Source organism: Clinocottus analis, unplaced genomic scaffold (assembly GCF_023055335.1).
Source record: "Clinocottus analis isolate CAN_PGR_092001 unplaced genomic scaffold, fCliAna1.0.p SCAF_4, whole genome shotgun sequence".
Classification (NCBI taxonomy): Eukaryota; Metazoa; Chordata; class Actinopteri; order Perciformes; family Cottidae; genus Clinocottus; species Clinocottus analis.
Window position 1 is genome coordinate 2039285 of NW_027176153.1, and position 16822 is coordinate 2056106.

Here is a 16822-nt window from a genome sequence, read left to right on the forward strand (position 1 = left end):
TGATAGATTCTAATGCCTCCAAACAACGTGTTTAAGTGTGTGCGCGTGTGCGCGTGCGTGTGCGTGTGTGCGCGCAAGCGAGCCAGCGTGAGTAGCCCTGCAAGTAACAAAGCTGTAGAGCATCTGGACATGACTCACTGCCCTGATGAAAAGCTCCTCTACAGGATCAACTCACTGTCTTTGTGTGTGTCGTGGGTTCAGTTGAGATCCACCGTGTGGCGTCATAGGTGTGTTTTTGTTGTTTCACTAATTCAATCAGCTCACTTTGACACCATGGAGGCTCATCTGGGTGGATGAAGACTCATAAAGCCGTCCTCCTCCTCCTCCTCCTCCTCCTCCTCCTCCTCCTCCTCTGGGGTCAGAGTGCACGCGCTGCAGCAGCATCGGGGCAGTGTTTCCGTCTACAGGTAGAGACTCCACGCTCCTCGCCTCCTACACCTGTTGGAGGGGGACGCAGTCACGATGCCCCCTCGTGGTTTCAACACGAATCGCGTTTTTTTTTCTTCTCTCACTCCCTCCCTCCTTCCCTCCCTCCCTTTTAGATATGCTCATAAAAAGAAAAAGAGCTAAAGATGCTACACTGACGCATATTTTTTGTGTGTTTTTGTCTGTATAACAGCTCCGCACCGGCAGCTGGAGTCTGATCCAAAGCACCGCCCGCGGCTGTGTACAGACTGCGATAGCATCTCTAAGGTGGTGTATCATCCCACGCAATTTCCCCCCGTTCTATGCAGTCACTGCCCGTGTACACCAGCCATTAGAAGTGGAGCTGTGTTGCCTTTTTTTCCCTCCTCCTCATTGGCTGTAATGGGCATAATAACGGGGAGGAAACCCGGATGGATGAGCCTCTGTGTGCGGGAGACGACGAGCGACCATCGGGGTGTTTCTCCTGCGAACAATATCATCCAGATCTGACCGTACGAAGCTGTGTGATTGAAGTCAATTAAAACACACACACACACACACACACACACACACACACACACACACACACACACACACACACACACACACACACACACACAGGGAAAGCAGACGTCAATAGAAATGGGAATAAAAGCTGCAATTGACTCACCAACTCCGATTTTCTCCTCCTCTGTTGGTATCCACATATTTGGTTATTTCCCCTCCAGAGAGACGAACATTATGTCGACACCGCGAGACGCTGCTGGAGGAAAAGATGCGAGCTGAAGGCTACAGATTCTCCTGGCTGCTCGTACATGGGACTACATGTCTCGACCGGATCCTGGAGCCTGGCGTGTGCGTGTGTGTTTGCAATAAGGGTGGAGGAGGAGGAGGAGGAGGAGGGGGAGGAGGAGGAGGAGGAGGAGGAAGGAAGGACCATCAAAGCCTCGATATCTCCGCTCTATTATGTCCCCGGCGTGTGTCTCCACAGTCTGATGCAGTCTCCGTGTCCACCTTAATGCAACGCACACACGCACAGGCGCGCGCAAGCAAAGCGGGCACGCACGCACGCACGCACGCACGCACACGGTGAGCGGTTTTTCGAGTCTCCTCCAAAAAAAAAGGTGTTATTGCAGAACGAAAATGTTTTTTTTTCTGTCAAAGCTTGTTCTTTTAAATCTCTCTCTCTCTCTCTCTCTCTCTCTCTCTCTCTCTCTCTCTCTCTCTCTCTCTCTCTCTCTCTCTCTCTCTTTTTGGAAACCTCTCTATTCCTTCAATCCAGCCAATCGCGCGGCGGCTGAATCCAACGCAGGCGCGCGGCCGCCGCTCAGCTGCTGGGGGGCGTGCACGTCGTCGCTGCTCGGTCGGTCGGTCGGTCGGTCGGTCGGTGATCAGGAGGCGAGAGGTCGCGCGGCGTCGTCCCGGTGGTCGAGCCGTCGAGCCCGCGCGAGCAGAAAAACCCCGAGAAACCTGCAACGACGATACACCGCGAGATGCGCCATCTTCACGCGTCACGTGACGCGCTCCGTCAACACCGAGGTGGCGAGCGGCGAATATATGAGCTCTCTCTCTCTCTCTCTCTCTCTCTCTCTCTCTCTCTCTCTCTGCGTGAAAGTTGCATCCATCACACACACACACACACACACACACACACACACACACACACACACACACACACACACACACACACACTGCGCTTTCCCTCGCTGGCTGGCAGCGTGCCGCCTTTGATTGTGAATGCGTTGCTTTTGAAAAACACATTTAAAAAATTTGGGTGAGGGGGATGGAGAGTGGGGAGGGGGGCAAGAGGGTGGGGGGCGGGGGGGGGGGGGGGGCGCATGAAGTAGCTCCCGGTGTCCCGGCCCATGTACGGGAAGCACCTCCTGGTTGGTTGAGTCATTTCAAAAAGACACAGGAGCCACTACACACCAGCGGTGCTTTGTCATAGTGCAGTCATGCTCCTAAAGGCCACACACACACACACACACACACACACACACACACACACACATACACACACACACACACACACACACACACACACACACACACACACACACCAAATGGATTCAATACAGCTGAGGGTTTCCCGTCAGGTCGCATTCTAGATGTGTCATCATTTGTTGCTGTTGTGGGTTAATTAACTGCAGGTGTGCGTGGACGTGACGTCACGAGGGGCTTGAGTCGTGGCAGCAGCAGTGAGGATGCTCCTCCTGCCATTTAATCTGTAGATGCCACTGATGTATCATCAGAGGTGAGTTCAGGACCCGCAGCGTGTGTGTGTGTGTGTGTGTGTATAGATACATACATATATATATATATATATATATATATATATATATATATATATATATATATATATATACATATATACATATATATATATATATATATATATATATATATATATATATATATATATATATATATATATTTAAAGTCTCCATCTCCATCATGCTGGGAATAAAAGTCTGCTGGTGAAGCTGAGCTTATTTATTCACTTAATAATCTTTTCATGGCTTAAAAAAAACTATATAAAACACTAAAACACTGCAATGGGCCTAGAAACCTCAAAGAACCCGTCAGCCACACATGTGAGCGCCGGATCACCACGACGTGAGTCACCGTGTGTGTGTGTGTGTGTGTGTGTGTGTGTGTGTGTGTGTGTGTGTGTGACGATCACAGACGAGCATCACGTCGCTGTGAAGCTGCTGAAGCTGCTGAAGCTGCAGGGTGAAGAGCCAACTCCCTCCTGATGACCTCGTACCTGTGAAGGTTCAACCTGGACGTGTTGAAACCATCAGCGTGCTGGAGGAGGAGGAGGAGGAGGAGGAGGAGGAGGAGGAGGAGGAGGAGGAGGAAGAGGAGGAGCACGAGGTGATCAACCAGGTGAGGACGTGTAGTTTCGTCTCTGAAATCCTCCTGATCACGCAGTAAACCAGCGTCCTGTTCGGACGGGGCAATCAGGAGCGAAGGGGAGAGGAAACACGGGAGCGATTTGGTGAATATTGAGCGTCCGGTGACTTTGATGTAGTGTGGGAGGGAGGGAGGGATCCAGCAGGATGATTTCTCTCCATCCCGGCGACGGCGTGACTGACTCCCATCTGTCTCTGACTTCAAGTGGAACACTGTGGGCGGTGTTCCAATCACACACATAAAGCTGGAGGAGTGCGGGGCGTTGTGAAGGATAAATATGCATCCCGGCTAATAAACATTGGAGGGAAAGAGGGGAGTAGTAAAAGGGGTCTAGTATTGTGCGTGCACGGACGTGCACGCACAATACTAGACCCCTTTTACTACGGCGAGGGATCAGAAGCTTCCAGTGTTTCTCGCTGCAGAGACGCCTTCATGTGAGGAAGATTTAAAAAGTGCTCCTCTTTTGTTTTATTCATTTCTCTCATTGTCTGACGGCGTGTTTGCACTCGGCCTCGTTCAGCTCTGAGGACGAGGCGCTCTGGTCCACGGCGTGCACCTCACACAGCGAGGAGCTGCGATGTGTCTCCACACTCCCAGAGCTCCAGCAGGCAATAAGAGGCAGCCGAGGAGGCAATGAGAAGCTCATCCATCACACCGCCTTCACACAAACACGCTCTCGTTTCCTCCTCAGGATCACATGTACACGCTTCCTGCTCCCCGTGCGAATAACCGACTGATTTCATTTTCTCAATTTAGAAAAATACCCCCCTCAAAAAAACACATTTGATCCTTCTTAACACACTATTCGAATGCGCGCCAGCTATTATCAAGCCATTGAAAACTGTGGAACCACCTCCTCCACCTCCTTTTCCCCTGTGTTTGAGTCGTCGTAGGAACACCAAATTAATTCCAATAGTTGTGTTTATTGTCTGTATTTGTTTAGCAAAGTCTTGGGAAAAAAATGTATATCTGCAAAAGAAAGATATTTTGATGGTAACTATGAACATCCAGCTTGATATCAGCCAGATTCCCCCAAAAAAGCCTCCTGGAGCGTCAATAAGACACCTTTATGGAAAGATTAGGACCTAAAAGTCAAAATAAAACAAAGTCTTGTCCTGTTAGGAAGGAGTTTCAGTCAAGAAACTGTGTTGTTCGGTTCAAAAATGGAAAAATTACGTTTTTTTATGCAAAAAGATGGTGTGAATGGGGCATGCTGGGACTTAAAATGGGCCCGTGAGGATTTTCGTGCAGTTTCCAGAAGGTTTTAAACAAGGGGGAGAATTTAGAGGCGAATCCCTGCACGCATGAGGAGCTTAAACACTTTGAAGGTGAAACTACTCACACACATGCAGGTAATGTGGAGCAGAAGGATGCACGGGGTCAACTGGAGATCTAGTTTCCTGTTTCCTGCCGCCTGGACAGCTGATCCCATCTCACTGGTTGTGATCTCCAAGAAGGAACTTCACTGATGGAGTTCAGTCTTTCCTCTTCTGGCTCAGATGAACAGCAGCTTTTAATTTGCAGGAGATGTTTTGTATGAACCGAGGCAGAGCCACAAACACTGCTGCGTGTCGTTCTCTGGTTGTTGCAGACAACAGGACGGTGGCCGGAGAGAGAGAGAGAGAAGAAAACACACTTTATTCTCCTATAAGAAACACACTTTTCCTTCAGATCCGGTTCCACACGAGGGTTTAAAAATAAGACGGATCAAATTCGCCAAATGCTTCTATTTCCGTACGAGTGTGAGGACGTACACCAGCGCGTCATCTCCATACAAGTGGATATCATGTGCAGCGACGCACTCGTGACCTCTGGTTGTTTAGAGGTCGTCCTTTAAACGCGTTCCGGCGGGTCGATTCCTCTCTCTCCGCCTCCAACGCGCCCTGAAGCGAAACATTGAACCTCCTGAAACGTTGAAGGGTTGAACGCAGAGGACTCAACCTGCTGTACGGTGAGCCGTGTGCCTTTGTGAAGCTACGCTTGAGTTCTCCTGTGTTCCATCAGTGAATATCTACCTGAAGGAACCTGCAGGAGCTCCTGAAGGAACCTCCAGGAGCTCCTGAAGGAACCTGCAGCAGCTCCTGAAGGAACCTGCAGCAGCTCCTGAAGGAACCTGCAGGAGCTCCTGAAGGAACCTGCAGGAGCTCCTGAAGGAACCTGCAGCAGCTCCTGAAGGAACCTGCAGGAGCTCCTGAAGGAACCTGCAGCAGCTCCTGAAGGAACCTGCAGCAGCTCCTGAAGGAACCTGCAGGAGCTCCTGAAGGAACCTCTAGGAGCTCCTGAAGGAACCTGCAGGAGCTCCTGAAGGAACCTGCAGGAGCTCCTGAAGGAACCTGCAGGAGCTCCTGGCCTGCAGGAACCCGAGGAAACGGCCTCTGCTGGTGTGACGTGGTTATGACGCTCACTTCCAGGTACATCCAGGAGCAGTTCTTGGTTTCTAGAACATGTTCACATACTTTAACATAAAATAAAACCCATTATTTTCCCCCATACTGTCCGTCTGACTAAAGCGCTGCGTTTTAGTGCATTTTAACGGGCTTATAGGATCGAGCGTTTCAATACTTTCAGTGTTTAAAGCACTTATTAATAACCCGAAAGTCATTTCTTTACAGCGTGGAAGCTTTGTGACTTCAGTGCTGGTTGATTTATGATTCATATTGTACTAAATGTACTTTAGAGTAACGTTCCTGATGGAAAGACCTTCAACTCCTCACAAATGTGTGAAAACTTGTTTTTTTTCTGTTGGAGAAAGAAAATGTGACGTTTATCTTTCTCTTTCAAGAAAAAACCCCAGATACAGTTACATCATAATACTGCAAATACATAAATATGTAAATACTCTTGGTGGTCCGTGGGCTAGAACGTCGTTGTGTTACTTCCACAGTGACATGAAAGACTTTTATTTCACTGAAGATCTTCAAGATCGCAACAGAATTCCTCAGAAGAAACACACACGGCTCATTTTCCGTCTTTATTTATAGTAAAAATACTTTAGATACATACAAGCTGTACAAGAAACTCAACATCAAGGTCTTTTCATGGAAAAAAAGAAGGAAAACCGGTCAAATGAAGGCAAGAAATAAAAACCAGAAAAATCCAAACGTGTTCAAAAAGCTGTGCAAGTGAAAGTCGTTTGTTCTTCACGGAGCGCCGGAAGCTTCCTGTCGCTTTGAAGGAAAAGATTCCACTTCCCCGACGTTGTTTATTCACGACGTTCGATGCGAACTCTCAAAACTCTCTCGCACACGCACACACACACGCACACACACACACACACATACACGCACACACACACACACACACACACACATATACACACACACACGCACAATGCTGCAGTCTGATTATTTTCTTTATTTTCTTTTTTTAAAGACTCATCAAAAGGACCGAATCCTTTTGCACGGCTCCACAACGCCTCGTAAAACGTGTGTGTGTGTGTGTGTGTGTGTGTGTGTGTGTGTGTGTGTGTGTCGGCGGTAAGCAGCTGAGTCAGTACTTCCTGTTTCAATGTTTCTTCAGCGATCAACGACTTCACTTCTCTCACAGGAACCGAACCGGGAGGAGACGCTGGAAAATGGCACTGCTGTGTGTGTGTGTGTGTGTGTGTGTGTGTGTGTGTGTGTGTGTGTGTGTGTGTGTGTGTGTGTGTGTGTGTGTGTGTATGTGTTTGTGGCGTTTTTTGGTCATCGGTTTTAAAAGTAAAACCTGAAGGCGGCTCTGACGCATTTGTGCATTAAATTAGACGCCTGATTCAAAACCTTGTTACTTATTAGTGATTGTTACAGGGGCGATAGAGAGAGAGAGAGAGAGAGAGAGAGAGAGAGAGAGAGAGAGAGAGAGAGAGAGAGAGAGAGAGAGAGAGAGAGAGAGAGAGATCCGTCTCCACACAGATGCATCCTGGGAGTTCCCTAACAATCACTAACTGATCAGCGTCTTTACAAAGTGAGTCGATACCAAATGAAGAAGCTCGTTTGTGAAAGAATATGAAACAATTTCTCATCGTCCACTTTTTTTCTTTTTATAAAACTAAAGAGTTTTTGTTTTCAGTCAAATTTATGTGCAAATCTCTGTGAGGAGGCTCTTCCTCGGTGTCGCCGCTCGGCGTGCAGACGCCCACCGCCTCCGCCGGGCAACTTATCTCCACCTCATCAGATGATGATGACGATGATGATGGCCTCTTCCTCCTTCCTCCCCTCGCCGTCCCTGCAGAGGGCTCGGTCCTCGCGCCCCGGCCGCCGGCGGCTCCTCACTCGTTCAGGGACAAGATGATGTCATCCTCAAGGTCAGAGTTGTCGGAGCTGTCTGTTTGTGCGACAGAAAAACACGGATTCAGAAAAGCAGGAGATGGGAGGAAGAGGAGGAGGGGGGGGGTCACTTCACTTCATCCGTCTTTTTTCATGAAATTGAAGCGTCCCCTGTCGCTCTCCAACCAAGACAGCAGATTTCACATCCCGCTGGGAAAAGACGACGTTTTCCTCGCAGTGACCAGACGAGCGTGAACACACAGAACATCCACCATGTTGCATCAAACAACAATGACAACCTCTCTTATCTTTAGTGGAATGCAGCTTTAACACATGAAGCATAGACTTCTATACAACCAGAGGAGTCGCCCCTCTACTTTCTGGCTCTTTAAAAATGACACTTTGTTTGCCGGTGACAACCTTCAGTTCCAAAAAGTGAAGCTGCATTCTCTCTCCTGACCACCAGGGGGCGACTCCTCTGGTTGTATAGAAGTCTATGCTTCATGTGTTAAAGCTGCATTCTCTCTCCTGACCACCAAGGGGCGACTCCTCTGGTTGTATAGAAGTCTATGCTTCATGTGTTAAAGCTGCATTCTCTCTCCTGACCACCAGGGGGCGACTCCTCTGGTTGTATAGAAGTCTATGCTTCATGTGTTAAAGCAGCATTCTCTCTACTGACCACCAGGGGGCGACTCCTCTGGTTGTATAGAAGTCTATGCTTCATGTGTTAAAGCTGCATTCTCTCTCCTGACCACCAGGGGGCGACTCCTCTGGTTGTATAGAAGTCTATGCTTCATGTGTTAAAGCTGCATTCTCTCTCCTGACCACCAAGGGGCGACTCCTCTGGTTGTATAGAAGTCTATGCTTCATGTGTTAAAGCTGCATTCTCTCTCCTGACCACCAGGGGGGCGACTCCTCTGGTTGTATAGAAGTCTATGCTTCATGTGTTAAAGCTGCATTCTCTCTCCTGACCACCAGGGGGCGACTCCTCTGGTTGTATAGAAGTCTATGCTTCATGTGTTAAAGCTGCATTCTCTCTCCTGACCACCAAGGGGCGACTCCTCTGGTTGTATAGAAGTCTATGCTTCATGTGTTAAAGCTGCATTCTCTCTCCTGACCACCAGGGGGCGACTCCTCTGGTTGTATAGAAGTCTATGCTTCATGTGTTAAAGCAGCATTCTCTCTACTGACCACCAGGGGGCGACTCCTCTGGTTGTATAGAAGTCTATGCTTCATGTGTTAAAGCTGCATTCTCTCTCCTGACCACCAGGGGGCGACTCCTCTGGTTGTATAGAAGTCTATGCTTCATGTGTTAAAGCTGCATTCTCTCTCCTGACCACCAAGGGGCGACTCCTCTGGTTGTATAGAAGTCTATGCTTCATGTGTTAAAGCTGCATTCTCTCTCCTGACCACCAGGGGGGCGACTCCTCTGGTTGTATAGAAGTCTATGCTTCATGTGTTAAAGCAGCATTCTCTCTACTGACCACCAGGGGGCGACTCCTCTGGTTGTATAGAAGTCTATGCTTCATGTGTTAAAGCTGCATTCTCTCTCCTGACCACCAGGGGGCGACTCCTCTGGTTGTATAGAAGTCTATGCTTCATGTGTTAAAGCTGCATTCTCTCTCCTGACCACCAGGGGGCGACTCCTCTGGTTGTATAGAAGTCTATGCTTCATGTGTTAAAGCTGCATTCTCTCTCCTGACCACCAGGGGGCGACTCCTCTGGTTGTATAGAAGTCTATGCTTCATGTGTTAAAGCTGCATTCTCTCTCCTGACCACCAGGGGGCGACTCCTCTGGTTGTATAGAAGTCTATGCTTCATGTGTTAAAGCTGCATTCTCTACTATCAGAATAAACACAATGAAAACAGTTTTCAACCTTTTTAAAAGCGTTACAAAACATCTAGTTGACAACTAAAACGACGACAAAGCTGCAGACGCAAAAACAGGAGCGAGACTACAAATCCCACAATGCACCAGCGAGGCGAACCCTCACCGTAGAGAAGCGCCTGATCCAGTTCCACGTCGTCGTTGTCGGAGTCGTCCTCGTCCTCGTCGGCGTCGCCGCTGCCGCCGAGGAGCCGCGACACCTCGTCGTCGGAGGGAGACAGCTCGTCGTTGCCGTCGTCCTCCTCTTCGTCGTCCTCGTCTCCGTTCTCCAGCTCGGCGATGAGGGGATCCGTGTCGTCCACGTCGTCGTCCGAATCCTCGTCGTCGTCGTCGTCCTCCTGATCGTCGTCCTCCTACAAAAAGGACAAAGAAGAAGAAGAAGAAGAAGAAGAAGAAGAAAGAAAAAGCGGTAAATTACAAATGGCCGCCGCGGCCACCGTGCCATATCCAATAAATCTTGAACTGATTCGGGACCTGATCCTCTTCGTCCTCCTCCTCTTCCTCCGCGAGCCTCTGCCGGCCGACTTCGTACAGCCTGCACACCGTGTCGGTGTTCACAGAGTCTTGGTTCTACGGGAGGAAAGAAAAAGTTTAATTAATTGATAAAACAAATAAAAGAATTGTCACAAACTTCTGCCGAAATGTCGCTGGCGCTCAAGTAAAGAGACACGATGAGAAGTTACCTCGATCACAGCAAGGTAACAGTCTTTGGTATCAGTGCAAAGGTCAAATATATTCCTCTTGACATCAATAGTGGCTGAGAAGAGAGCAAAGAACATTAGAATAAATAACAAAATACTATTTAGTCAACAAACACCATTAAAAACAGGGTTCAAACACATTGTGACCGAAGGATTTCCATGACTTTAAACCAAATTTCCACAACTTTTACCCACATTTCCATTAATTAAAACCAAATTTCCATGAGTTTTGCCCAAATGTTCATGAGCAAACATTGTGTGAAATGTGTGTGTGAACAGTATAAAGTGATAAAATGTAGTATTTAAACTAACAATGAGGATTCAAAGCATACAGTAAACCTTAAATAACACAAATGAATGAGAGACAATAGTTTATTAAAAGAATAAACATTTATATAGATGCCTGTATGTGTGCTGCTGATATTTTGAGCCTCTTTCTTTTAAAAGCAGATTCATTATTTATACTCAGCGTGAATGAACGGCATGAACACATGAATATAACACGTTTCCAGGGGGTTTCCAGGTTTTCCATGACCTGTTAAACCCCTCAAATCCTGGTGGAAGACCTGGAGCAGAAGGTGATGTGATTGGACTAAAACAAAAGGAGGCGCGGCCTCACCGATGGGTTTGTATCCTGTGGCGTTGAAAGTCCTGAACGACGAACCGAAGGGGCTCTTCATCTGCATCTCCATCATGTCGTCTTCGTCGTCGGCCTGCAGCATGGCTGCAGAAGCCGAAAAGAGTGAGAGAGAGAGAGAGAGAGTGAGAGAGAGAGAGTGAGAGGGTGAATACAAGATTAATAATTTAAAAAACGCAGAGGTTACGGAGACATTACGACGCGCCGATGGCTCTTCCTGTGAGGCGGCGTGAACCAGCTGGTTCTCTCTGTTGCAGGTCCAACGCTGAGCCTTCTGCCCATATGGCTCTGAGTGACGGTGCACACACACACACACACACACACACACACACACACACACACTCTCTCTCTACGGGCTCCGTTCACACCTCTCCTCAAACACACACATGCACACGTTGCTTGATAAACCTCCTCCCTCCGTCTTTACCTCAAACACACCTTTTTCACACACTCTCGCCGACCGTGGAGCGAGGCCGCAGGCGTGATGCCAATTTACCCATCATGCAGCGGGGCTTTCGTGCATTTACCTCCGTAGATGACGGTGCCGTTGTTGTTGAAGACGATCCGGCACTGGTCCAGCGCCGGCACCGTGTGGAGGAGGTGGAAGGTCCGCAGATCCCACTGAACCTCCGGCTAAGGAGCTCGACAGCGTTCCTCATTTCATGTCAACGACAATCTGCTTTCAGGTTTTTAATCGCGCGGCAATTAAAACCGTCCGCTGGGTTATGAAATCAATTTTCAGTGCAATAAATATTTAATGTTCAAGCTGTGAAGTTAAAGCTCTTCCCATCATCGGAGCGACGACGACTTTAAACACCGACACCATCTTTTGTACCAGTGAGAAAGCAGCTTTAACACATGAAGCATAGACTTCTATACAACCAGAGGAGTCGTCCCCTGGTGGTCAGGAGAGAGAATGCAGCTTTAACGCTTGACGCATAGACTTCTATACAACCAGAGGAGTCGCCCCCTGGTGGTCAGGAGAGAGAATGCAGCTTTAACGCTTGACGCATAGACTTCTATACAACCAGAGGAGTCGCCCCCTGGTGGTCAGGAGAGAGAATGCAGCTTCAACACATGAAGCATAGACTTCTATACAACCAGAGGAGTCGCCCCCTGGTGGTCAGGAGAGAGAATGCAGCTTTAAGACATGAAGCATAGACTTCTATACAACCAGAGGAGTCACCCCCTGGTGGTCAGGAGAGTGAATGCAGCTTCAACACATGAAGCATAGACTTCTATACAACCACAGGAGTCGCCCCCTGGTGGTCAGGAGAGAGAAGGCAGCTTTAACACATGAAGCATAGACTTCTATACAACCAGAGGAGTCGTCCCCTGGTGGTCAGGAGAGAGAATGCAGCTTTAACACATGAAGCATAGACTTCTATACAACCAGAGGAGTCGCCCCCTGGTGGTCAGGAGAGAGAATGCAGCTTTAAGACACTTGAACGTTGGTCTGAATAGCGCAGGAAACGACATGACACGTTCCGGCTTCAAACCTGCAACCTGATGCAGTGGGACATCCTGGTATTTTTGGCCTACATGCATTAAACTATCAGGAGCTTTAGCTCGTCCAGCGTTCTGCGTTCTTGTTAACTGGCGTCTGTAAGTCTCAAGGATACGATCTCCGTGTTCACGATGACCTCCAGGCCGTTGGGGTGGAACACGCCGCTGATGTTCATGTTGAACTTGTCGAACTTGTGGATGGCCTGAGCCGTGCGCACGTCCCACAGCACGCCGTCGTTCAGCACCAGGTCGTCCGTCGGGTTGAAGGTGGCACAGTTCCTCTTGTAGTTGTTGGCCAGGTCGGGGTTGTTTAAGGTCAGCGTCACCTGACCCGTCTGGATGTCATAAATCTGGCGAAGAGACGAGCGGAAACCGTCAGCGTCGAACCCCCTGGAGGGGATTTTTGCTGTATTCGAGTCTGAAAAAAAATGGCCGCCATACGTACCCGCGCTATGTGCTCCTTCGTCCCGATGACGCGATCTTGCGAGAGCTTACTGAACTCCACGTAGTGGTCGCCCAGGAAAGAATGCCTGAGGAGCCACATTTCAACGTTTCATCAACAGAAAACAAAAGAACGTGGAGTTTCCTTTGAATGAAACGTTTTGTCGTTACAGAACACGGTTTCCATGACTTTAAACCACATTTCCATGACTTTTAAACCAAATTTCCATGACTTTTACCCACATTACCATGACTTTTACCCACATTACCATGACTTTTACCCACATTACCATGACTTTTACCCACATTACCATGACTTTTACCCACATTACTATGACTTTTACCCACATTACCATGACTTTTACCCACATTACTATGACTTTTACCCACATTACCATGACTTTTACCCACATTACCATGACTTTTACCCACATTACCATGACTTTTACCCACATTACTATGACTTTTACCCACATTACCATGACTTTTACCCACATTTCCAGGACTTTTATCTACATTTCCATGACTTTTACCCACATTTCCATGACTTTTATCTACGTTTCCATGACTTTAAACCAAATTTCCATGACTTTAAACCAAATTTCCATGACTTTAAACCAAATTTCCATGACTTTTAATCCACATTTCCATGACTTTTAATCCACATTTCCATGACTTTTACCCACATTTCCATGACTTTTACCCACATTACTATGACTTTTACCCACATTTCCATGACTTTAAACCAAATTTCCATGACTTTTAATCCACATTTCTATGACTTTTACCCACATTACCATGACTTTTACCCACATTACCATGACTTTTATCTACATTTCCATGACTTTTACCCACATTTCCATGACTTTTATCTACATTTCCATGACTTTAAACCAAATTTCCATGACTTTAAACCAAATTTCCATGACTTTTAATCCACATTTCTATGACTTTTAATCCACATTTCTATGACTTTTACCCACATTTCCATGACTATTACCCACATTTCTATGACTTTTACCCACATTACCATGACTTTTACCCACATTTTTTTGATTTCGAGGCGGTTATGCATACAACTCCACTCAAAAACATCCAAACTATCCCTTTAATTGAGCGGTTGGTCAAACAGTGATCGCGCCATCTTGCAACACTGCAAATGTTTCAACAATTAAGACTTAGTGAGCAGCTGGCTTCCGTCTCCAGCATCACTTACTTCATGATGAAGACGGACTTCATGCCCCACAGCGCGGACAGCGGGAAGCTCCACGAGGCTGACGTCAGGAGCAGCGAGCCATCCTGAACAAACACAAAAGGCGACGGTTACACATCTCCTCCGCACACGCTGTGAGCGACTCATCTTGGAGCCGCGACGAGGCGGCGCCGCTCCTCTACAAACCCTCGAGGGCTCCAGGTGAGTGATGGCCGAGCTGTGGCAGCTGTAGCTGGCTTCCTCCTGGCCGGTGAACACGTTGTAGAGCTTGAGCTGCCCCGTGCACGTGCCGAGCATCAGGAAGCGCTCGCGGGCCGAGAAGGCGCAGCACATGAAGCCGCTCTCGTCCTCCTCGGCCTCCCTGAACACGGAGATGGGACGGAACCTGGGAGACAAAATGGGGAGGAACGGGGGGTTATTCATTCATTCATTTCGGGGAAAATCCCCCACGCTGTGCTCCGCGGGAGGAAACGACGCCACGCTACCTGCTGAAGATGAGATGTCTGTCGAAGCAGCCCCCGTCCACACCGCCGTATTTAGGGTATATGACCCTCCGAGTGTGGCGGGACGGGAAGTTGACGGGCGCTTGGCGTCTCTGTTTGGGTTCGGGGCACTGGTGCGGCGTGAAGAGCGAGAAAGGCGGGCACGTGGCCACGGGGTTTTTACAGCGCGCGTGCTGCTCCCTCAGGTACTCCGTGATGATGCTGTCCAGCGCCGGCGGCGACGGCAGGTGCCGGTCGAACTGCTTCTTCATGGCCGGGCTCTGGCTGAAGGCGCCGTGGTCGGACTTCTGCCTCAGCACCCGGGGCTTCTTGCAGCTCGCCGCGCTGCTGCTGCACGCCGCCGCTTGCCGCTCGCGGGAGAAAACGATCCGCCCGATGAGCGGGGAGCCGTTGCTGCACGGCGTGACGGACGTGGAGGGGAAAGCGGAGGCGGAGGCGGCGGCGGAAGAGGCGGCGGCCCCGGCGGAGGGCTGCGACGCGGAGGAATGGGAGGCGGCGTGGCCGGCGGCGAGCCTCGACACGACGCCGTTGGCCAACCGCGGCGTGCGGGGCAACGTGGCCGCGGGGGAGGCCGGCGGCGGGGGAGCGACGGGAGGGAAGCCGGAGGCGGCGTGCGTCGCCAGGGACAGACACGCCATCGGGAGGTCCGCCTCCTTGGTGAGGGCGGTGGCCGTGTCGTGGAGGCCCTTCGCCACCAGGTGGTTCCTGATGAGCAGCAGCAGCTCCTTCTCCGGGAAGGAGATCCTGGACTTGGCGACCACGCTGGCCCTCTGCAGCCACGCCAGGGACACGTCGGCGCCGATCAGCAGCGGCTTCCCGGAGATCCGCTCGATGAGCTCGGCCGCGAACTTGCAGAACTTGACGTGTTCGCTGCGCTTGTCCTGGAGCACGGGCTCCTTCATGAGCTGCTGGATGTGGCCGCTGCTGAACAGAGGCAGCTTGCTGATGATCTGCCGGACGGAGGCGGAGCGGGACAGACCCACCAGGGCCTTGCAGGCCAGCGCGCGGATCTGATCCGCGTCCGTTATGGGCATCTTCACCGTCAGCAGGGACAGCAGCACCTTCAGGGCAGACACGAGGAAAGTTAAAGAAAAAAACAATAGTCGATAAACACGAAGAGCAGCTGGACTCTAAATGAAGTAGAGTCATTTATATAGACTTCTATACAACCAGAGGAGTCGCCCCCTGGTGGTTAAGAGAGAGAATGCAGCTTTAACACATGAAGCATAGACTTCTAGACAACCAGAGGAGTCTCCCCCTGGTGGTCAGCAGAGAGAATGCAGCTTTAACACATGAAGCATAGACTTCTATACAACCAGAGGAGTCGCCCCCTGGTGGTCAGGAGAGAGAATGCAGCTTTAACACATGAAGCATAGACTTCTATACAACCAGAGGAGTCGCCCCCTGGTGGTCAGGAGAGAGAATGCAGCTTCAACACATGAAGCATAGACTTCTATACAACCAGAGGAGTCTCTCCCTGGTGGTCAGGAGAGAGAATGCAGCTTTAACACATGAAGCATAGACTTCTATACAACCAGAGGAGTCGCCCTCTGGTGGTCAGGAGAGAGAATGCAGCTTTAACACATGAAGCATAGACTTCTATACAACCAGAGGAGTCGCCCACTGGTGGTCAGGAGAGAGAATGCAGCTTTAACACATGAAGCATAGACTTCTATACAACCAGAGGAGTCGCCCCCTGGTGGTCAGGTGAGAGAATTTAGCTTTAACACATGAAGCATAGACTTCTATACAACCAGAGGAGTCGCCCCCTGGTGGTCAGGAGAGAGAATGCAGCTTTAACACATGAAGCATAGACTTCTATACAACCAGAGGAGTCGCCCTCTGGTGGTCAGGAGAGAGAATGCAGCTTTAACACATGAAGCATAGACTTCTATACAACCAGAGGAGTCGCCCTCTGGTGGTCAGGAGAGAGAATGCAGCTTTAACACATGAAGCATAGACTTCTATACAACCAGAGGAGTCGCCCTCTGGTGGTCAGGAGAGAGAATGCAGCTTCAACACATGAAGCATAGACTTCTGGTTGTACACAAACATGTGTTTTCTACAGTCACAGTGACCTTTGACCTCCAGATTCTCATCAGTTCATCCTGGATGTAGACATTTGTGCCAAATTTGAGGGAAATCCCTCGCGGTGTCCCTAAGATGGAAAACACGCCGGCCTCCTGCCGCGGAGCCTCAACACGATCCCAAAAGGCTTCTTTCTGAGCCTGAAACACTTCAACCGCACCTTGATGCCGTTGTTGGACTGCACCACGTTCCACATCTTCGTGAGCACGCTCTCGCTGGCTTTGCTCTGCTGAGGCAGGCGGCGGCGGGGGGTGCCGGCGATGAACTTGCCGATGCTGGA

At 49.6% G+C, this 16822-nt stretch overlaps 2 protein-coding genes across 4 annotated transcripts in view; both read right to left on the reverse strand.

Annotated features, from left to right (window-relative positions):
• LOC137801212 (dedicator of cytokinesis protein 3-like) overlaps window positions 1-1902 on the reverse strand; it is a 68075-nt gene extending 66173 nt beyond the window's left edge. For 2 of the 3 annotated variants that reach the window (XM_068598656.1, XM_068598654.1), the window contains exon 1: window positions 1076-1902. In XM_068598656.1, coding sequence (XP_068454757.1) covers window positions 1076-1112 — 37 coding nt within the window. In that variant the 5' untranslated portion in view covers window positions 1113-1902. The remainder of the gene's footprint in view (window positions 1-1075) is intronic. The other variant, XM_068598655.1, reaches the window with a different exon arrangement.
• A 4394-nt stretch (window positions 1903-6296) lies between these two features.
• Window positions 6297-16822, reverse strand: part of LOC137800412 (DDB1- and CUL4-associated factor 1-like) — a 20485-nt gene continuing 9959 nt past the window's right edge. Inside the window, 14 exon segments of the mRNA XM_068597597.1 lie at window positions 6297-7623; window positions 9560-9806; window positions 9928-10023; window positions 10137-10210; window positions 10774-10878; window positions 11319-11412; window positions 12414-12647; window positions 12743-12827; window positions 13955-14037; window positions 14138-14336; window positions 14437-14852; window positions 14855-14906; window positions 14908-15515; window positions 16703-16822. The exon segment at window positions 16703-16822 is cut by the window's right edge and continues 116 nt beyond it. Coding sequence (XP_068453698.1) covers window positions 7568-7623; window positions 9560-9806; window positions 9928-10023; window positions 10137-10210; window positions 10774-10878; window positions 11319-11412; window positions 12414-12647; window positions 12743-12827; window positions 13955-14037; window positions 14138-14336; window positions 14437-14852; window positions 14855-14906; window positions 14908-15515; window positions 16703-16822 — 2469 coding nt within the window. The 3' untranslated portion in view covers window positions 6297-7567.